Below are 24564 nucleotides of genomic sequence, written 5' to 3'. Positions count from 1 at the left end.
TACTATATGCAATGTATTTAAGTATAAGTATTATCAATTACATATTGCATCATTTGCATTAATTGTCCCCAACAAAGTTTTTGTAGATGAAAGTATCAATTAGTCTGCGATTAACCGTACTTTTTAATATTTACATTCTCCGTGCAAGATATTATGCAATTATCGAACTTTTTACAGGTGGATACGGTGATTTATCAACTTGAGGAAGTGATATTACCCGAGACCGAAGGCCGAGGGTTATATCACTTTCAACCTTTATGAAACCAGGTTGATATCGGTTTTATTATATGACATTTACATGATATAAACCATTTGAATACATGTTTATGTACATTTTTTTCCTTCGTCATGATAATGAGTAGCCCCTCTTCCCGATAGTCAATAGTCCTGTTGAATGATTTCGAAGAGAAAGGTGAAGGCTGATAATATAAATAAAATACAGAAAACACCCCGTAATACATGTTAATTATTATTTTAAAAGTCTGACAAAAATGTATACATAAAAATTGCAGGGTCACATTGATTCCAGTAAACCTTTAAAACTTTATCGATGCATAAGTAAATGTATATATCAAACATATTTTTATGGATTTTCCTCGTATGCGTCGCTTTTCAGTTTTAAAAACATATCGGTTGATAAGGTTATTTGGACAATAGAGGTTCCCCGACGCGTGATTTTTGCTTATCATGTTTATCAAACTGGAGTTAGTTAATTTTCAAATTTTGAAAAGACGCAAGCTTTAGCGAGTGTCTTAAAAATCTGAAAATTAGATAACGAGAGTTAAAATAAACATGATAAGCACCAGTCACGAGTTGGAAAACTTATTTATCCCATACTTTTAACTCTGTATTTATACCATGGTGACCATTTTCTCGTCTTCATTTAGGGAAACTGCTATGGAATGTATCCCATGGGTTTCCAAGTGTAAACATGCATACAGTTGGGAGCAAACTAAACTTGGTATCTAGTGCACTTTGTAGTACACACGTGGTGAACAACGTAGTGCACTAGACTAAACATTGTAGTACACTAGCGGGCACAACGATGTGAACTCTAGTACACTACGGTGTTAACTCTAGTGCACTACAATGTTAACGCTAGTGCACTACAGTGTTAACTCTAGTGCACCATGATGTTAACTCTAGTGCACTACGTAGTACACTTCAGTTTTACAGTGCCTGTGATACACACTAGTTCCAGTATAACCCTACAAATACAGTATAAAGTATATTCATATTTGTGGTATAACTTTTATTCGTTTTGAAAAAAATAATAATCCGTCTACCATATATATGTATCGATCTTTACAATTACTAACAATTGTAATATTGAAAGTAATCCCAATAGTGTGCATGAACAATTAAACTTGTCAATTAAATAACTTGTATTTTTAGATAAAGTGTTTATGAAGCTACATTTATTCTATAGCTAGATTATAGGTTTTAACAGAAATTTATATAGTCTATTATCTAAATATCTGATTTTACATATAAGTTCATTCACACAATTACATCCTTTTCTATACTAGATCTCTTGGACTAGTATGTACAGCATGCTATCAATTGCATTGAATGCTATAAATGGACCCCCTGGGGATAAAGAAAATAGGTAAATCTTACCTGTGCCGCCTGACTGATCTTTATTACAGGTTAGGTGTCACCTTCTTAGGTGGTGGGATGGGGAAATAGGGAGAAAAGGGCCCTATGCCTAGTGACCATAACGACAGACCTGTGTGCCTAGAGTTTACGGTACACAAGTTATTTATGCAGGTGCAGTGTACACCTGTATCCCCATGTACAATGTACAGTAAAATAAATTAATATGTACACATATGTAGTTAGAAATCCTTGATACGAATAATGATAAAATACTGTATTTGTGTATAAGTATGTGTAAACGCTAAAACGTATTTATGATTAAAATGTCTGTTGACAACAGGAATTATATATGACACTCTACATTATTTTAATGTACAGGTCGTCAATTTTAGCTTATAATCTTTTAAAAAATTGTACACAATTTTAGCTTAATTTCAATATAGATTTCATATGTTTATACATGCTTAGATATATATTTAGAGATAAATACGAATTTTAAGATGCTCCGCCACTGACAAATTGTAGTTTTTCACTATCAAAACAGGAGCAGACGATTTAGTGTTTTTCTTCAGTTACAAAAGTTACTTAGTTTACACCATACCAGCATTGAACAATTTGAGCTTCTAAATTTACTTCAAGTTAAGAATATAAAAAGCTATTAATTAAATTTCTAAAAAAAATCCGTGGCACTATATCCTATAAGGAATGAAGTACTGATTGGTCATGCACCAAAGGCAAAATAAATTATTTTGTATTATTTTTTATGTTAATGAGACATATATATGTACAATATACACAATTAAACACCAATTATTGTTCAAATGATGAACATCATTTATGCTCTGGCGGCTATATAGCATCTTTAAAATATCAATCAAAATATATTTCAAATACTATGATGTAATATTACATGTGAAGAAACATATATTTAAACAGAAATAAGGATTTGATTTAAATATCACTAAATGACAGTATTTTTGTGTTAATTGAACTGGATTCATAGATAATTACAGGGTTAGGAGAGGGGCAGTCATACATGGCCAGACAGGTGACCACTAGCTTGGTTTCTTGCCCTGGAGCCTGGCCAGTACAGGTAAAATTCACTGTGCCAGGCGACCTATGAGGGTATAATAAAACGTGTAATAACCAAAACTGCTAAATGTACAACATCTGACATTCTAAATGTGAAATACAATTATATATAGCTGTTAATGTCTGTAATGGCGAGAACAAAGATATATAACTCAAATGAATATATAATGAAATCAAATAAAAAATAAAGTAAATACATGAAATAAATTAGAATATATATATCCATCTATATCTAGAATACCTAATTTTTGATCTAAGTAATAAATATAACTATTTAATTAGTAAATGTATTATAACAAGTATGAAATATTTGATCCTAATTTATTTTTAAGTAAATAAATAAATAATTTCATTTAAATTCTGAAAAACAAATTCTAAAGAAAAGTTGCATGTGGTCAAGCCATATTGCAGCTTACGGTATATTCTTCACTTTAATAATAAAACTCATATAAGACTAAATTACACATATGAAACCGATATATTTACACCCTTAAAAGTAACCATTTTATTTAATAAATTAATTATTTACATAATTACTTAGTTATGTTAACTTAAAATACAGATTACATTTGGTAATTCATCTAAAATAATTGAAAGATATTAAAGGGACAATTCAGTCTAAGAGAACATGAAAATTTGTACGTATATCGAAAAAAACCCAGTTCTAATGGAAATTAGATCAGTCGGTTTTACTGTGATATGCCAGAAAAGCCCATGGTGGTGAAATACGTGTGAAATGTTCAAACTCGCTCGCTGTCCGCCATTACACATTGTGGTCGAACATATTGTATGCCGAACCCTGTCCCTTGCTCGTAGAGTAATGCAACTTTACTCTAGAACTGCTCATATTGCTCTGACAGTAGTGTGTTTACCTTATTAGGTGAATTTTTTTGCCTAAAAATCATTGTATCACCTCGTCAATGGTTATGTAGTTCATTTGTTTAACGTGCGTGACTTTGACTCGGGTATGGGTACAGCGTGCATGTTGTACCTGCTTTATCGTATCGATCAACGATTTGTAATAACAACGGTCTCAATTAAAATACTAAACAATGACGTGGTATTTGTCAATATTTTATGTTACATGTTTCATAAGAAATGAAGACCAATACATTATGTCATATTTTGCTACTTGGTTATGTAAAAGAATTAGCCTGAGTGAATTGTCTCTTTAAAACCGTTCAATGAAATAAATACAGATACAGATTTTTCATGTACAATGTATGCAATGGGTAGGAGTGTCAGGTTCATTTATCTTACAAGTGCACTACGATGTGAACTCTAGTGCTCTACGGAGTTAACTCTAGTGCACTACGATGTTAATTCTAGTGCACTAGCTAGTGAACAGGAGTTAACTTTACTTGTGCACTCCAGTGCACTTCACTACCAAGTTTAGCTCGCTCCCAACTGTAGGTATTGATTAAACTAATTTTCCTCATTTTCATAACGGATGTCAGGTAACCAGACGAACTATAAAACCTTACACTCAACGAATGAATGCATTTGTGTTATTTATGTCACATCTAATTCATTTCATTCAATTCATATAACTTATTGCTTATGAAAACGCAAAACAAATCACTGACACTGTCAAATGACAAAAAAAAATAAAAAAAATCCAGAAACAGTAGGGGTCTAGGTCAGGCAAAAGCTTCCGTCCACTTTCGTGCCGAAGCAGTCACTTCAGAGAATGCCATTTCTAATGAATTAAAAAACCCACTTTTGTGTCTTAATGGTTTTTTTTTAATTTTTTTTTTTATTTTTTTTTTATTTTTCAAAAAGACATGTTCATATAATAATGTTATATTACATCATCATTGCCATCTTCTTCATCATCATCATCATTATCATTGTCATCATCATCACCACCACCGTCAACATCATAGTCATTAAACTCATCATTTCCCTCATCTTAATCATCATCATCATCATCATCATCATCATCATCATCATCATAAACATTCATCATCGTCATAATCATCATCAACAACATGAAATGCCATCATCATCATCATCATAATTCATCAAACACCATTATCTTCATCCTCATCATTGTCATGATCATAATCATCAAAACGAATATCATCATCATCAACTATATGTAGTTATACTCAAAAATTAGTCACATTATCTTCATCTACATAAACAACATCATCATAATCAATCATCATCTTCATCATCATCAGCCATATTATTGTCATGTCTCGTTTTTTTTATTTGACATACACAACTCTTTACTACCACATCAACACACCGATTCAAAAACATACATTCATACATTCAATAATATATATGCAAGAGAGAGAGAGAGAGAGAGAGAGAGAGAGAGAGAGAGAGAGAGAGTAATGATTATATTATAGATTCTATAGCTGGAGGTTGCAGTAATATAAACTTTTGTATAAATACTTAATGAAGTGTGTTAAAATAATTTTGTAATAAAGTATATTTTATCTCATATTGTCTGGGATTAAGTGAAGTTTCTATAAGTTTAATCCATTTTTTCCAATTACGGTTAATTTTTTTCTATGTATTTATTACCTTTACCAATACTAATATATTTCTGTATATCATAATTTTCCTTTATAATAGATTTTAATGATGCTACAGACAGGTTTTGTTGAAGACACCTAGATCTATAAATGTACTGTTTCATGATTAGTAAAATCAGATTATCAATTATATAATACATGTTTTTATTGTTTGTTAGCCCGAAGATAATTGTTCCTTTATTGAAGGAAAAAGGAATAAGTAATGCATCAAGTAAAAATTCAAAGTGTTCAAAACAAATTTCAAATAAGTAATTTCATTTTCTTTTGCCCGCGGAAATAGTGTTATTTTGACAAAGTATACGGTAAAATTCTTTAGATCCTTTTTTATGTTTAATAAAAATTTCTATTTTTTTTTTTGGTATAATTGGATATGACAAATTGACATTATCAAGTTGAATGTGTATTAGGTATTCTCTACATGAGTTGATAATTCCCTGGTAGGTTATAAAATTAGTATTTACATTAAATTATCAGTGAATTCTTCAAAATTGTAAAAACTTAATAAGTATGGATATTTCAAAAGGTCATTAAGAAAAATAACACCTTTCTGATACCAGTCTTTAGAGAATACCATTTTCCTGTCAATTACTATATCATTATTGTACCAAATTGGTGTTTTCAATATTTCAGGAGTATCATTTAACTTTATTTTTTTCTCCAGCAGTTCAAAAAATTAAAAACATCTATCCAAAATTGATTGTTTCATTTAGATTCACATTCTTTAATATATCCTTCTCCAGAAATAGCCAGCTTTCCTATGTCAATATTTTTACCTAAAATCCTTTGCCATTTACTTGACCTTGTATATAATCTTCTTATCCATGTTAACTTTAGAGCTTTGATAAAAGACAATATATCTATCATTTTAAGACCACCATCACTATATTCTTTTATAACAATATCTCTCTTAATTTTGTCCACTTTACTGTTCCAGAGAAAATGATATATTTCTGAGTTAAGTGCTTTTAAAAATGAAATTTCCGGATTTGGTAATGCAATGAATAGGTGATTAAGTTGTGAAATAAGTAGTGATTTGACAACTTATACTTTACCAATAAGTGTAAGTATTCTTTTATTCCAATTATTCAAAAGTGATTTAATTTTGACTAGTTTTTTGTCATAATTCATTTTAACTATTCTATGCAGATCTACATTGAAATCAATACCCAACATTGTAAATGTTGTTTTTCCCCAATTCAAGTTCCACTCCGAACAAAATTGTTTCTTACTATATTTTTTACTCCCTATCCATATTTCTTCAGTCTTATTTTTGTTTATTTTCAAGCCAGATGTTTCTGCATATTTATTCAATTCACTCAATGATTCATTCAATGATTGTTTTGACCCATCTAGAATAATTGAAGTGTCATCGGCGTACTGGGATAGTAATATAGGGGTGTTTTCAATATTAATACCCTTAATATTTACATTATTTCGAATTCTTATTCCTAACACTTCTGCACAAAATATAGATAAATATGAGGAGACAGATCTCCTTGACGTCGACCTCGATTTATAAGGGGAAAAAATGAAGACAAATTTCCTCCCTGATTAACTGCAGAGTTAGAACCATTTTGAAAAATATTAACCCATTTACGTATATCATTTCCAAAATTGAAAAATTTAAGTACTTTGTCAATAAAATCCCAGCTGACTGAATCAAAAGCTTTTTCAAAATCAACATTTAACAACATGCCTGGAATGTAATTTTCATCTGCATAATTCATAATATCGTAAATGATTCTAGTATTTTCCCCAATATACCTACCTGATATAAATCCAGACTGATCAGTATTGATTATGGTGTCGTAATACTTTTCTTATTCTATTTGCGATAGTGCCTGAAGCGATTTTATATATAGTATTTAAAAGTGAAATAGGTCTCCATTTTTTCAAGTACTGCCTTGGTTTATCTCCCTTTGGTAAACAAGTTATGATTCCCTGCCTTTGTGTGATTGAAAGTTTGTTTATGTTAAACCCATGTTGAATTGACCGAACTACAAAGTGACCTAGCTGTTTCCAAAAACATTTCAAAATTCCAGTGAAGCCATCTGAGCCTGGACTTTTATTATTTTTCATCTTTTAAGGTAATACTTGCTTCTTCATAGGTTATATTTCCCTCTAAACTTTTGGATTCTGTACAATTTAATTTTGGTATATTGTCATAATCAAGATATTCGTTTAAGTTGGTATTGAGTAAATCATCATCCTCTGAATACAAGTTTTCATAAAATTCTTTTACTTAAGTTAATATTTCATCTTGGTCTCTAATTATGCTTCCATTGTCTTTTTCAATTACTGATATAATTTTTGTGGTGAAGTTTCTGTTTTCCAAACTTAAAAAATATCTAGATGGTTTCTCCCTCTCCTCAACCCATTTTACTTTAGATCTTAATATACTGTCTTTATAAATATATTTCCTTAAGGACTCTAGTTCGTTCTGTGCTTGTGATAAGTCTTCTAACTTTTTCTTGGTCTTCTAATTCTTTAATCTTTTACCTTAATGATATTTCTTGGCTCATTCTTTGTTTTTTTTTCTTATAAGATGAGTATGGTATAGATTTCCCCCTGATCTCAAATAAGAGAGTTTCTAAAAATAATTGATCGTCTTTTGAAAAATTGTATATTTTCATCTTAAATGAGAGGTAAATTTTCATGGTTATATACTGGTAAGGCATACTGCATTTTAACATCTATCATATGTTTATTGATAAGATTAAGATATTCTAAATCATGTAATAATGAGTTGTTAAATTTCCATAGCCCTTTACCTTTTCTAAATTCATTAAAAACTAAAGTTATGTTTTGTATGGAATGATCAGATCGATATCCTGGCTCAATATTTGGTTTCTGTATACTTGAAGTAAGATTATCTGAAATTAAAAAGTAATCTAATCTTGCCTGCTTTACCGGCTTTGTTCTCCAAGTAAACCGTTTACTATCTGGATGGTTGTTTCTATATATATCGATTAATCCTAGGTCATGTATCATATCAAAAACTTTTCCCCTTGCCCTAGGATTATTCACATGTACATAATTAGAACAATCTAGACTTGGGTCTAACACTAAATTAAAATCTCCGCAAATGATGAACGAGTCATTTCCAAATTCATATGCAACATCTAGTAATTTACTATAAAAAGACGGGGTATCCGTACAGATTAATAAGTATAAAACGTATGTTATCGATAGAGACATCTAGAACAATACAATTTCCATCAAAATCACTTTTTTCCTTTAAAATTTTTATCTCGAAATTATTATTGATTAAAACTGCCACTCCCCTGGAGTTTAAACTAAAAGAGCTAAAATAACAAGTGTATCCTCTTTCTGATTTTATAATGGTTTCAATTTCTGGAGTAAAGTGAGTATCTTGGATGCAATATATATCAAAATTCAAGCTTTTAAAATATGAGAACACGTCTTTTCTCTTATACTTATCACCCAAACCCTGACAGTTAGCACTAAGAATTTTAATGTGTTAGAATGTATTCAGCTCTGCTTACCTGCCAGCGATAGATTTTTTCTTCATTTAGTTGATTGAAGGACGGTAAAAAGTGAAGATAGCGGAAAGAATAGACAGTATAGAAGAAAGGATAGATAACAAGACAGTTGCAGTATCTAAATGACATGAAAAGAGGTCAAATCGGTAGCCACAACCATACACAGCAGCATGAACTTAACTTCCGGAAATAATGAAAAACTAAAATAAGACACATACTGGAGTGCTATTTCCGGAAACATTATTTATAATATCAAGCGATTGTGTCTTAATGTTCATAATCTCGAATCAAGAAGAGCATATAATATGATAGCCACCACCAAACGTTACTGATATTTTGAGAATTTCGGTAGAACTGGTTAAAATCATGATATTTACGTCAACAACGTTCTTAATATAAATGATATTGATGAAACTGGGACTAATTGGAGCACATGCTTTCCATTTCCATTACACGGTACATGGTACAAGTGTGACATGGCATTGCGATGGTCACTCTGGTCTATTGAAAGGGCCTTTATGTGGTCATCTATCAAACTATGGGTATAAAATGTCTTTTTTCAAAATTTGGTTTTTCAGTTAAAACTCAAATTTAGAAAGAAACGATGTGGAGACAGATAAGTATGCATATTAGATAAAATAACTCTATAATAAGTTCGTTTCAAATATGTAATATTGTAGAACAGTTGTCATTATTACATAGCTAATCACAAATCACCTTATCAAATCTGTTTGGTAGCGTACACAAAGGCTTTAAAGAGAGGTTCATGGTCCCGGCGTGACCTCAATTAAACTAAATTGCCTAAATTAATGTTAATTTTCCAACCATGCTGCTGTTGAATATCGCTAACACATAAATATTGATGCATTGCTTTCTACCTTATTTTCTAAGAACCAACTTATAATTCTTCAGTTTGAAATGAATATCTAATGTCGTACCAAAATTATATACTCATGCATTTAGTCTCTATATTATAAAATCAAAATGCTTATATTGTGAATTCGAATTTATCACATAATTAGCCCGTCTAGCCATGCTATACGGCCATGTCATAAATATCGTAAGACACATGTGTAATAACACTATTTTGACGTCACATGTAGTTTTGACGTCATAATCTCTATATGACGTCGCATGATTGTCTCGGAAGACGGAAGCGTCACATCAGAGCCGGGTTTCTACTGTTTTATATAGATACGAAATTTAATGAAATATTATGTGATAAATAGAATCTTACATTTGTGACTATGTGATATAAAGTTATCAAACTCGTAAAATAATCTGATATTCCACTCGACTAAAGGTTCATGACATATCAAATTATTGAATTTGTTTGATAAATTCCATGTCACATCGCCACTCATGTAGGATCATCTGTGTAGAATATATACATGAGTTAGTATTCAAATATCTCACCCACATCCCTAATTTCCTAAATAGAATAAAATTGTTTATCATGACATGATTTAGGGACAAGTTTTAAAGAAAATGTTTTTTCCTCAAATATATTTACTAAAACAATATTGAACATGTTTGATTTGCCATACCTGATATTTAAGACATCGTTGTTTATATTCGTTTAGTATTTCTTCTCAATTAAAGTGTTCTAAGTCAAGCAAATGTATCCGACAGGGATCTGATTGCTTTGTTCAACAACGAACACTAGGATAGAAGTTGTCTCCATGGCAACAATACGTAAAAAACCTTATTCTAATTATTCTTGAATGCATTGATCCTATCCCCAATAAATCTATCTCGTCATTCCTGCTCGGTTTTAGATGCTGGCACGTCCGGAATTGAATCGTTACCTAATTTTTCGACAACCCTGAATATGTGTAAACCTAGTGTTTTCATTTCTTCACACAACCACCGGAAGCGATATTGGTAATCAAACCCTAACAACACAATTTCTATCCACTTATTGCAACGGTCGCCAGGGACGCCAGACTTCTGCATTCGTGCGGATCACGATAGCTCTTTTGGGAACGTGCTTAAGGGTTTCGTATTATCAGAAACTTGAAGTTGACATTCCCTAGCTACAGAATCTAACGCTAATATGTTCTTCAAGACGATAGGACATCTTCAAATGTTTCATCCCTCAGATCATTACAATACAGATCGCAGAAGATACACTTTCAACTCCTTTAATTTCATCATATGCAAAATGATGTCATTTTTATGAATTATGGAATGTCGTTATCAGTTAAGAAGATCCTGATTATGCAATCTTAATCAGGTTTTGATTATGCAATCATAATCAGGTTTAAATTATGTTCTGGTTGAGTTAATCACTTCTTTGCAAGGAATTAATGTTAAAAAATCAAATGTTCCTGCAAAACAAATCAAAACGTTGTCAATTGTACAGCTACTTACGAATGTGCCGACATCACGCGTTCAAGCGTTTTTGGGCATTAATGTTATACAACTTGTAGTTGTAGTGTGTGCGTTTAGTTCGTGAGGTAAAAAAAACCCTAAAAATTGTCAATGTACGCAGGTCCCACGTGAGGGCCGACCCTATACTGATACCAGTCACGTTTATCTGCCATATGGAATCGCCGTTATCGGTGTTATGACTGCATGTTATGAAACTAGATTGGAATTTGAAATGGTATAAATATGGCAAATATATTCAAAATTGAATCCGTCGCCATAGAGACCTCCCGACGAACAAGTTCCTGATTTTAACTTTAGACACACCATGCTTCGTGTACTCTGCTTCACTCTGGCTCTATATGCCGTATCGGGCGCTAACTTAGTAGAGGTTTTACAGGCGTCTGGGAAATCCACGCTGGTCAGTCTAGTACAGAAAGCTGGTCTGGCGGACGCTTTAACACAAGGTCAGTGGTCAGCTGATAATATCAACGATGTCCAGAGGATATTTCAAATCACATTTTGATTGAAATTTTTGCTCGTTTATTATTTTTTGGTTTTATCATTGGTTTGAATGTTTAAAATCTTGTGAAATTAAATGCGTTCTCAAAGCTATTTCAATTAACGTAATTACTATCACGACTGAGACTTCTCATATTCGAGATAGTCTTTGCATTTGATCTTATGGAATTAATCATAATCTACCGATTAGTGAAATACATCTGCATGGGGTTTGACAAAATTTATATTATATATATCATTTAGAGTTTTTTTTTAATTACGTCTGAAATAAGGTAGTTAGCTTTAATAGACCTTGTATAAATTCAAAATATATACTTTAAAGAAACCCCCTTCGGCTAAGAAACAAATTCCATAAAAATTTAAGTTGTTTGGAAGGTCATTTTTACTGATTGGCATGGATTTGGTTGCCACGGCAACAAGGTCTCATAATTGGAAAAATGTTGAAAGAAGGATATTTGTATGGAAAATTCAAGCATTTATAAAAATGACATTTGTATGAAAACAATATATTTTTCATAATATGAAGTATATTCGATTAAAATAAACCATCAATAAACAATCCAAAATTATAGGATGGTTGCTATGGTAACAGTAAATAGCCACATTCCTGATTCCCCAAATTGGCGAAAAAAGTGTAGTTTTTGTTGATTTTTTTTGGAAAATCCGTGCATTTGCCATGTAATTTATATTACTGAGGATCTTTAATGGATGTGTAAGTAATGAAAAAAATAAGAAAATAAAATCGGGTAGAAAAATGTATTCGTTTTCTTATTGGATGACTGAAATTTGGTCATTTTACACATTTTTACAAAAAAAATAGGGTCATTTCTGTTTGTTATTCTTTCAATGTTGTATTTGTTTCATTAAAAAAATAAATATCACTGCTGGAAGCTTGTTGAGTATGCTTAAATAAATAAATTAATATATATATATATAAAGTGATGTTGCTAGGACCATTTGCCATTGGAAATGTCCCTAGCAACACTATTTTCCCTAGCAACAGCTTATTATTGTTTCTATTTCTACTGCCTCCTCTTTCAAATAGAAATAATTATATTGTTAGTATTACATATGAATTGTGACATTACTTGACACCAAAAATACAGTTAATTCCTTTCACCAAACTATATAATATATATGTAAATGGATTTGAGGGAAAAGGCAGATATAAAGACAAAACTGCATCAATAGAAATTCTTTTGTGAACTTTTATTCAGCTTATATGAATAAAAAAGTCATCACCATATAAACATATGCTCTTATCAGTCATCACACTGTAAACTTGTGCCCTCCTCAGTCATCACACTGTTGACTTGTTGAGTATATGCCGTCATCAGTCTAACACTATAAACTTGTGTCTCATCAGTCATCACACTGTAAACTTGTGCACTCATCAAATATTACACTGTAAAATTGTGTCCTCCTCAGTAATCACACTGTTAACTTGTGCCTTCATCAGTCATCACACTGTTAACTTATGCCCTCATCAGTCATCACACTGTAAAGTTATGCCCTCATCAGTCATCACACTGTTAACTTGTGCCCTCATCAGTCATCACACTGTAAACTTGTTCCCTTATCAGCCATTACACTGTAAACTTGTGCCCTCATCAGTCATCACACTGTTAACTTGTGCCTCATCAGTCATCACACTGTAAACTTTGCCCTCATCAGTCATCACACTGTAAATTTGTCCTCATCAGTCATCACACTGTTAACTTGTGCCCTCATCATCATCACACTGTTAACTTGTGCCTCATCAGTCATCACACTGTTAACTTGTGCCCTCATCAGTCATCACACTGTAATTGTGCCCTCATCAGTCATCACACTGTAAACTTGTGCCCTCATCAGCCATTACACCGTAAACTTGTGCCCTCATCAGTCATCACACTGTAATTTTGTGCCCTTATCAGTCATCACACTGTTAACTTTGTGCCCTCATCAGTCATCACAGTGTAAATTTGTGCCCTCATCAGCCATTACACTGTAAACTTGTGCCCTCATCAGTCATCACACTGTAAACTTGTGCCCTCATCAGCCATTACACTGTAAACTTGTGCCCTCATCAGTATCACACTGTAAACTTGTGCCTCTCATCACAGTCATCACACTGTAAACTTGTGCCCTCATCAGTCATCACACTGTAAACTTGTGCCCTCATCAGTCATCACACTGTAAACTTGTGCCCTCATCAGTCATCACCTTCTGTAACATGTGCCCTCATCAGTCATTACACTGTAAACTTGTGCCCTCATCAGTCATCACACTGTAAACTTGTGCCCTCATCAGTCATCACACTGTAAACTTGTGCCCTCATCAGTCATCACACTGTTAACTTGTGCCCTCATCAGTCATCACACTGTAAACTTGTGCCCTCATCAGTCATCACACTGTAAACTTGTGCCCTCATCAGTCATCACACTGTAAACTTGTGCCCTCATCAGTCATCACACTGTTAAACTTGTGCCCTCTCATCACACTGAAACTGTAAACTTGTGCCCTCATCAGTCATCACACTGTAACTTGTGCCTCATCAGTCATCACACTGTAAACTTGTGCCCTCATCAGTCATCACACTGTAAACTTGTGCCCTCATCAGTCATCACACTGTAAACTTGTGCCCTCATCAGTCATCACACTGTAAACTTGTGCCCTCATCAGTCATCACACTGTAAACTTGTGCCCTCATCAGTCATCACACTGTAAACTTGTGCCCTCATCAGTCATCACACTGTAAACTTGTGCCCTCATCAGTCATCACACTGTAAACTTGTGCCCTCATCAGTCATCACACTGTAAACTTGTGCCCTCATCAGTCATCACACTGTAAACTTGTGCCCTCATCAGCCATTACACTGTAAACTTGTGTCCTCCATCAGTCATCACACTGTTAAACTTGTGCCCTCATCAGTCATCACACTGTAAACTTATGCCCTCATCAGTCATCACACTGTAAAGTTATGCCCTCATCAGTCATCACACTGTTAAACTTGTGCCCTCATCAGTCATCACACTGTAAACTTGTGCCCTTATCAGCCATCACACTGTAAACTTGTGCCCTCATCATCAGCGTCACACTATAAACTTGTGCCCTCATCAGTCATTACACTGTAAACTTGTGCTCCTCATCAGTCATCACACTGTAAACTTGTGCCCTCATCAGTCATCACACTGTTAACTTGTGCGCTCATCAGTCATCACACTGTTAACTTATGCCCTCATCAGTCATCACACTGTAAAGTTATGCCCTCATCAGTCATCACACTGTTAAACTTGTGCCCTCGTCACTCATCACACTGTTAAACTTGTGCCCTCATCAGTCATCACAGTGTAAATTTGTGCCCTCATCAGCCATTACACTGTAAACTTGTGCCCTCATCAGTCATCACACTGTAAACTTGTGCCCTCATCAGTCATCACACTGTAAACTTGTGCCCTCATCAGTCATCACACTGTAAACTTGTGCCCTCATCAGTCATCACACTGTAAACTTGTGCCTATCAGTCATCACACTTACTTGTCCCTATCAGTCATACTGTAAACTTGTGCCCTCATCAGTCATCACACTGTAAACTTGTGCCCTCATCAGTCATCACACATGTAAACTTGTGCCTTCATCAGTCATCACACTGTAAACTGTTGGCCCTCATCAGTCATTACACTGTAAACTTGTGCCCTCATCAGTCATCACACTGTAAACTTGTGCCCTCATCAGTCATCACACTGTAAACTTGTGCCCTCATCAGTCATCACACTGTAAACTTGTGCCCTCATCAGTCATCATACTGTGAACCTATGCCATCATCAGCCGTCACACTATAAACTTGTGCCCTCATCAGTCATCACACATATAATTGTATGCCCTCATCAGTCATCACACTGTAAACTTGTGCCCTCATTAGTCATCACATTGTAAACTTGTGCACTCAACAGTCATCACACTGAAAATTTGTGCCCTCATCAGTCATCATACTGTGAACCTATGCCATCATCAGCCGTCACACTATAAACTTGTGCCCTCATCAGTCATCACAATATAATTGTATGCCCTCATCAGTCATCACACTGTAAACCTGTGCCCTCATCATGATCAGTTATCACACTGTAAACTTGTGCCTTCATCAGTCATCACACTGTAAACTTTTGCCCTCATCAATCATTACACTGTAAACTTGTGTCCTCCTCAGTAATCACACTGTAAACTTGTGCCCTCATCAGTCATCACACTGTAAACTTGTGCCCTCATCAGTCATTACATTGTAAACTTGTGCCCTCATCAATCATTACACTGTAAACTTGTGTCCTCCTCAGTAATCACACTGTAAACTTGTGCCCTCATCAGTCATCACACTGTAAACTTGTGCCCTCATCAGTCATCACACTGTAAACTTGTGCCCTCGTCAGTCATCACACTGTAAACTTGTGCCCTCATCAGTCATCACACTGTTAAATTTGTGCCCTCATCAGTCCATCACATGTAAATTGTGCCCTCATCAGCCATTACACTGTAAACTTGTGCCCTCATCAGCCATTACACTGTAAACTTGTGCCTTCATCAGTCATCACTGTAAACTGTAAACTTTTGCCCTCATCAGTAATCACACTGTAAACTTGTGCCCTCATCAGTCATCACACTGTAAACTTTTGCCCTCATCAGTCATTAAAATATAAACTTATGCCCACATCAGTCATCACACTGTAAACTTATGTCCTCATCAGCAGTCACACCATAAACGTGTGCCCTCATAATTCATCACACTATAAACTTATGCCCTCATGTGTCATCATACTGTAAACTTGTGCCCTCATTAGCCATTACACTGTAAACTTATGCCCTCACCAGCCGTCAAACAATAAACTTGTGCTCATCCATCAGTCATCACACTATAAACTTATGCCCTCATCAGTCATCACACTATAAACTTATGCCCTCATTAGTCATCACACTGTAAACTTGTGCCCTCATCAGTCATCACACTGTAAACTTGTACCCTCATCAGTCATCACAATGTGAACTTGTGCCCTCATCAGTCATCACACTGTAAACTTATGCCATCATCAGCCGTCACACTATAAACTTGTGCCCTCATCAGTTATCACACTGTGAACTTCTGCCTTCATCAGTCATCACACTGTAAACTTGTGCCTTCATCAATCATTACACTGTAAACTTGTGTCCTCCTCAGTAATCACACTGTAAAATTGTGCCCTCATTATTCATCACACTGTAAACTTATGCCCTCATCAGTCATCACACTGTAAACTTATGCCCTCATTAGCCGTCACACCACAAACTTGTGCCCTTATCAGTCATCACACTATAAACTTATGCCCTCATTTGTCACCATACTGTAAACTTGTGCCCTCATCAGTCATCACACTGTAAACTTGTGACATCCTCAGTTATCACATTGTAAACTTGTGCCCTCATCAGTCACCATACTGTAAATTTATGCCAACATCAGCCATCACATTATAAACATGAACTTGTGCCCTCATCAGACATCACACTGTAAACGTGTGCCTTCATTAGTCATCATATTGTAAACTTATGCCCTCATCATCACTGAGACATCAGTCATCAGAGTGTTAATGTATGCCCTCATCACACTATAGCTTTTACTACTCATCAGTCATAATTACTTGACTGTACACATACACTTATTACATCAGTCATTACACTAAACTTTTCGCGCGGATATAAATTAGCGCAATACGATGGTTCAATACAGAAATTAATTTTTTTCAAAATTTAGAGCTTAAGTTCAATAAGCGCTTCAAAAACACAACAAAAACATTAAAATTAAGCTACCGCTAAAATAAAGACATTTACAGTTTACATTTTATTAAACCTAATACGAATTTGATGATGAATAATTTTGACAAAGAACCTCCATTTATTTACATGAACAGCGCTAAAATTAAATTACGCTTAAATTTAACTACTGCTTAAACAAGCTTGCTTTTGATTCACTCTAATGCGAACCTAATGACCATATTTACCAAGAAACTCAATTCATTTGCCTTACAGGGACCTTCACCATTTTCGCCCCCACCAATGCTGCTTTCGATAAGCTGCCAGCTGACCTGCTTGCCGCCCTCGGTGAGGATGTTTATGCTCTCGCCAACGTTTTGAAATACCACGTGGTTCAGGGATCCGTCCGCAAACAAGATGCTTCCAACGAATTACAACTTGATACTCTGACTGGGCAGAAAATCCGTCTCAACATCTACAGTCATAATAATGTAAGTCAAGCTAAAGCTTAACAAAAACCCACTATACGTCATCCTGTCACAAAAAATATCAGATATGCAAAATTCAATTTCCTAATATTTTATTGACAAAAAGATATTCAAATATCAAAAGAGGATTAGACATCGGGCATAGTCTATGTTAGCATTATCTTGATACTGGTGATACAACAAACAAAAAAACCAAACAAATATGACGCCTAATATTATATACCTGTAATGGCTTATAAAGGTAAGGGGAGATAACTCCTTGATATTCAAAAAATTATCTAAATGTTGGTAAAATGTCCTTGCTGTTGAAATGCAATTTGTAAATAGATAAATTAGAACATAAATACTAATTAATTTGTTTTGTTGAATATTTCTTAATGGTGTGGTTTGAACTAATAAAAAAACGAAACGTTGATTTGAAATTTATATCCAGAAACATATATACCTGGAAATTGTCAACTCCGCCATTTTCACGATCGGCAATGTTACAAAAATTTAGTAATTTTCAGATGGTTTGGGTACAATTTTAAAAAGAAAAAAAAAAGAAATCTTAACTTGTATAACAACACAAATTACACTTCCTTTTTTACATTGCTGATTTTCGAAAAATCAGATGTAAAAGGTAATGTTCATGCTTTCAAAAATCATATTAAATAATATTTTTGGGACACTTGGTTATATTAAACCATGATATAATGTTTCAACTTTGTATTGATGCAGAGATATCATGTTTAAGAGAACACACATAAATGCAGTTAGCCAAGGGAAAATGCCTATAACCGGCGGTCCCACTGCCTGTCAACAAACACAAATAAGGAGTTTCCAATCTCTATGTATATATTTTCTGTTATATCGTAGTTATATCACCTTTTTGATTTTGTCTGCAATATCATAATATCGGAATGCTCCCTGTTAATATAGTATTCGATTACAGGCATGCACTGAGGACATTGTGTTGCGCATATTGCTATTTCAACCAATACTCAAATCTCCCTTTTTCTAACCGCCAGGAGGTCACAGTTGAAGGGTCAAAGATATTGGATTTCGACATCCAGACTAGCAACGGATATGTTCATGTTATTGATACAGTAATGCTACCACCAGAGGGCAGTATTGTCGATATTGTTGCCGGTGCTTCAGAGTTATCTACCCTGTTATCGAAGGTCCTATCAGCAGACCTAGTTACAGCCCTTCAAGGTAGGTAATAGATGAACTTCAATATACTGTAAAGCATTTATGTTTCACGAAAATTTTATTTCGCGTTTGAAGTTGAAGACCTTATGGTTTTTTTCGCGAAAATTTATCTTCCGGTTTAGACTTTTTAGTCTGTAGTTGTGCTAAAATTATTTGCATCGAACAATTTTCGTGGTTTCTGATCCCTCTATAGTTTGCATAATGTTAATAGTCATTAGGAATAAGTTTGTTCCTCAGACGATTTCTCCGGTCTCTAATCATAGTGTATCGGACTTTTAACCGTATTTTTCGATTCCGGTCCTCATTGAAATTGTACAACTAACCTTTCTCTTTCCTCTTTTTTTCAGTACCATTCTCAACTTTTATTCTCATTTAATCAGTATGCTGTCTGCTTGTGTCTTCTCAAAGGGGACCTTTAAATTCAAATAATTTGTTTTCATTTTTCTGTAACTTAGTCATAACAATTTTTTTGTAATCGATGTAGAACTTTTACGTCACTGTAGTAATTTGATTACTGTTATTATACGTCATAGGGCTATTGTAAATACACATTCATGCTGCAACATTTGTAGTTAATGCATAACGAATGTAATGTTAAACATATGCTATAATAATGCCATAATTGTAAACTTGTGTGAAATTCTAACATGCTTACAAGTATGCCGGATTCCATTCAATGAGTGTATTTCGCTTTAAATGTAATTTTCTAGGTGACAGGTTGACTCTTTTTGCCCCAACAAATCAAGCGTTTTCCCAACTAGGATCAACAGTATTGGACAATCTTGCTAAGGACCCTCAACTTCTTAAAGGTAGGTTTAATGGTATCTTTATGTTCGTGGCATTTGCACGTTTGTCAATTTCTCGAAAAAGAAGGAGAAGAAATCACCAAGAGATAGCTTTAAAGACGGAGAATTCATGTTTTGACATTTGTAATGTTGTACTGTTATGTTTTAATCATAATCATATTATTTCAAAATAAGCATACGAATCAAACATATTAAAGACGCAAAACGTATTCATTTGTAGTCAATACACAGGTTAAAAAATATGCAAACTTAATGATATAAAACAATTTTCTTTTGATTAGTTGTAAAAGTCTTTGACCAATGATGGATATTCGCTACATGGGGATGTAGGGTTTCATAATGAATACTGTTAGATTTAGTCTGACGTTGCGTGACACGCGTCTTCTAAGGAGACATGCACTGAAAATTCTCCCGCCAAAATCGTGAGAGACGACATCTCTGTCTTTGTGTTAATATTTGTGATATCGATAATATTTTAAAAAATAAAGAAAGGATCAGGGATTTTAGAAGGCGACAGTTATAAGTTGGAGGTATTCCTTCACAAAAATGTCATTTATTGAGATTATTTTGAGCATAATCTCATTTGAAGGACGTTTCCAACTACAGATTTTATAATACAATACATGATGTGATTTGACCACCATTCAATATTTTGAAAATAATCTCATGAGAAAAGCATTACAAAAGAGTTTACAATGCAACACAGAACATATTTTGACTATCATACAATGTAATATTGCATATGTGCCACTTTTTTAACTTTTAGAAATCCTGCTTTACCACGTGGTGCCTTCCACTGAGTACTCAGCTGGACTTCACAACAGGGAGTCCTTGAGGACACTGGACAGCCATCAGGATAGAATCAAATTGAATATTACAGGTATACTTTACCTCTTAAACCTTTTCTAACTTTATCATCTAACCTATGATGCAGTTTACATTCAGCATACTGTTTAACCGCATAATATTTGAGAGTAAAACATTTCGCAATTTTGAATCGAAAACACTGTAAACCAACTTTCTTTCGTGTGCGATTTATAGAATAGATATCTACTACAATTATATTGATCAGACTTTTTATTTAATTTTCGAATCCGCGAACGTTAATCTTCGCGATCTTCTTTTGAATGGAAACCTCGTTTACTAGCCCCGAAAGAAAGATGATTTGCAGAAGTAAAGAAGAAAACATATTTTATATTTCAATTAATTGATCCAATTAATCTGTATGTAAATATTTTTATTGATACAGGGGATTCAATTCAAGTAAAAAACGGAAAAGTACTCAGTGCCGATATCTCCGCCACCAACGGCGTTGTCCATTTAATTGACCACGTGCTGGTTCCCCGGAGACATCTAGGGTCTGCGTTATTAGGAAAGAAATAAACCAACTCTCACCGCCTGTTAATATCTCCATTCTGTTTTTCATTCTCGTTGCTTGTTATTTTACATTGTATATACATATGTTTTACAATAAAGAACTAAAAAATATTTTGATTTTGGTTATTATATATTTTTTTCTTTAAAAACTGTATTTTTTGAAAAGATTTATTAACGGCATACCATGCCTTTAGACTTGCCAACCGCTTGTGTAGGTGAAGTAAGACTTGTTTTATATTCTACAAAACTTCAGCGCACCTTGAGCTGTGTATGAAGAACACCCGACTATAAAGCATTGGTATTATCACATACTTTACCATAGACTACTTGGAAAATATCCTTTATAAACATAAGTTGAAAACGACTGAGACGAATAATTGTAAAATAATTAAACATAAATATAGAAAATGAACATTATGTACTTTAAAAGAAAGAAACAACAGGTGAACAAAACAACAAATGTCTGAATTGTCTGGTATGGCAATTCAAACGTGTTCAATTTTGTTTAAGTACATATATTTGAGGAAAAACATACACATTATTTCCTTTCAAAAGTGTATCTGAAACATATCACGATAAACAATTTTTTATTTGGATTTGGAAAATGAATTATAATTACAATAGGGATGTGGATGGGGAGAGGTTAATACTTATACATGTATATATACTATATTCGAATTCACATAATAAATATTTTGACTTTATAAAACAGAGACTAAATGCATGAGTATACTTATTTGGTACGTCACTTCAAAATGTAGATATGACTGCATTATAAAGAGGTGCGTAAAAAATAAAGAATAACGCAATACATTAATATTGATGTATGTGTTGACGGCATTCAACAGCAACATGGATGGAAAAGCAACATTAATTTAGGCAATACAGTTTCATGAGGTTACGCCGGGATCACGAACCTCTCTTTATCTTAAAGCCTCTGGGCAGGCTTCCGAAAAGATTTGATAAGGTCATTTGTGATTGGCTCATCAGTAACAATGACAACTGTTCTACAACGTTACATATTTTTACTTATTATAGACTCATTTTATCTTATATGCATACTTGTCTGTCTCCACATCGTTTCTTTCTACATTTGAGTTGTAACTGAAAACAAACTTTCGCAAAAAGACATTTTATACCCATAGTTTGATCAATGACCACATAAAGGCCCTTTCAATAGAGCAGAGTGGCCAACGTAATGACATTTTCCAACAATGTCACATCTGTACCGTGTACCATGTAATGGAAATGGAAATCGTGTCCTCCGATTAGTCACAGTTTCATCAAAAACATTTATATTAAGAACGTTGTTGACGTAAATATCATGATTTTAACCAGTTTTGCCGAAATTCTCAAAATATCAGTAACGTTTGGTGGTGGCTATCATATTAAAAACTCTTCTTGATTCGAGGGTATGAACATTAAGGCAGAAATAATAAGAAGAAAGTAGGCCCTTATTGATTTTTAGTGGGTTTTTTAACGGTTACTTTTCATTCATCAGAAATGGCATTCTCTGAAGTGACTGTGTCGGCATGACAGTTGACCGAAGCTTTTGCCTGACCTAGACTCTTAATGTTTCTGGATATTTTGTGTCATTTGGGGGGGGCAGTGTCATTTGACAGTGTCAGTGATTTGTTTTGCGTATTCATAAGCAATAAGTAATATGAATTGAAGGAAATGAATTAAATGTGACATAAGTAACACAAATGCATTCATTCATTGAGTGTAAGGTTTTGTAGCTCGTCTGGTTACCTGAAATCCGTTATCAAAATGAGGAAAGAGTGATTATTCAATACCTATGCATGTTTACACTGGAAAACCCTTGGGATAAATTCCATAACAGTTTCCCTGAATGGAGACGAGAAAATGGTCACCATGGTATAAATATAGAGTTAAAGTTAAGGTATAGATAAGTTCTCCAACGCGTGACTGTTGTTTATCATGTTTATCTAAACTCACGTTATCTAATTTTCATAGTTTTAAAACAGTCGCTAAAGCTCGCGTCTTTTCAAAATTTGAAAATTAACTAACTCAAGTTTGATAAACATGATAAGCAAAAGTCACGCGTTGGGGAACCTCAATTGTCCATACCTTGTCAACCGATATGTTCTTAAAGTAAAAACGACGCATACGAGGAAAATCCATAAAAATAAATTGGATATATACACTTACCTATGCATCGATAAAGTTTTAAAGGTTTACTGGAGTCAATGTGACCCTGCCAATATGTGTTCGTACATTTTTGTCAGACTTTTCAAATACGGCGAATGTAAATATTGAAAAGTACGGTTAATTGCAGACTAATGGATACTTTCATTTACAAAAACTTTGTTGGGGACAATTTATGTTGGCAAATGATGCAATATCTAATTGATATAACTAATATTTAAAAACATTGCATATAGAGGAGAAAATGAGACCGTATCGTATGTTTCCGTTCGACAAATAGTAAATAGTAAAATTCCACCATTTTACTTAGTCCGGAATTTTTCTATAGTTGGGAGGTATCAATGTGTGAAAAAATGTATATAAATTGATATAAAGCACTCATGTTAAAACAATTAAAAGTATAAGCAGTATATGAATTAATCACCTTCTATGCAAGAAATTAATTTTAAAAACTCAAATGTTCCTGCGAAACAAATCAAAACGTTGTCAATTGTACAGCTACTTACGAATGTGCCGACATCACGCGTTCAAGCGTTTATGGGCATTAATGTAATATAACTTGTAGTTGTAATGAGTGCTTTTAGTTCGTGAGGTAAAACGAACTATAAATTGTCCATGTAGGGATCAACCAACTAAATAAAAAAAAGACCTTCGAAATGGCCCCTATGTATACAAGATTGAGCCCAGGATAGAATTTTAACCCGGCCGCTGTTTGGCTGGCTAATTATGAATTTCAAATGTAAAAGTGTTTCTGACAGGTAATTATTCCTAGATAACCATGATATGAATTTGGAAATTCATATTGCGATTTAGGTTCAAAATATCAACTTTGATAATGAATAGGTAAAAGCATTAGAATTTCAGGATTTTTTAGTGCAAAATGCGCCTTATTTCAATAAAGCTACCCTGGTTGGAGTTTGAGCAGAAGGACCCAAACTTTTTTTTCTATTTAGTGTTATATGAGAACCTAGACTTTAATTATAGAACACAATAGCTAACTAATATTCCTTTGTTTTAATAATACAGTACAAAACTTTAACAAAGTTTAACACTGTGGTCTATGTAAAATTATTTAGTTGGTTGCTCTCTGTAGCGTACTCCGGTCCCACGTGAGGGCCGCCCCCTTTACTGATACTA

At 33.8% G+C, this 24564-nt stretch overlaps 1 protein-coding gene across 1 annotated transcript; it reads left to right on the top strand.

Annotated features, from left to right (window-relative positions):
• The first annotated feature begins 11114 nt into the window (after positions 1 to 11114).
• On the top strand, positions 11115 to 21373 carry LOC138335463 (transforming growth factor-beta-induced protein ig-h3-like). Its single transcript, XM_069284566.1, has 6 exons — positions 11115 to 11580; positions 17670 to 17884; positions 18892 to 19078; positions 19786 to 19884; positions 20648 to 20761; positions 21131 to 21373. Exons 1-6 carry the CDS (start codon positions 11442 to 11444, stop codon positions 21262 to 21264), a joined length of 888 nt encoding a protein of 295 aa, XP_069140667.1. The 5' UTR covers positions 11115 to 11441; the 3' UTR covers positions 21265 to 21373.
• Positions 21374 to 24564: the final 3191 nt, after the last annotated feature.

This window comes from Argopecten irradians, chromosome 11, assembly GCF_041381155.1.
Source record: "Argopecten irradians isolate NY chromosome 11, Ai_NY, whole genome shotgun sequence".
Lineage (NCBI taxonomy): Eukaryota > Metazoa > Mollusca > Bivalvia > Pectinida > Pectinidae > Argopecten > Argopecten irradians.
The sequence above is the reverse complement of the archived record's forward strand: the minus strand, read 5'-3'. Positions and strand labels throughout refer to the sequence as shown.

Bases quoted from the DNA above. Each gene is read 5' to 3' on its own strand.
- LOC138335463 (XM_069284566.1), top strand. From the start codon at position 11,442: ATGCTTCGTGTACTCTGCTTCACTCTGGCTCTATATGCCGTATCGGGC. The intron at 11,581-17,669 runs GTCAGTGGTCAG...TTTGCCTTACAG, and splicing joins GGCGGACGCTTTAACACAAG to GGACCTTCACCATTTTCGCC. The intron at 19,079-19,785 runs GTAGGTAATAGA...GTAATTTTCTAG, and splicing joins CCTAGTTACAGCCCTTCAAG to GTGACAGGTTGACTCTTTTT.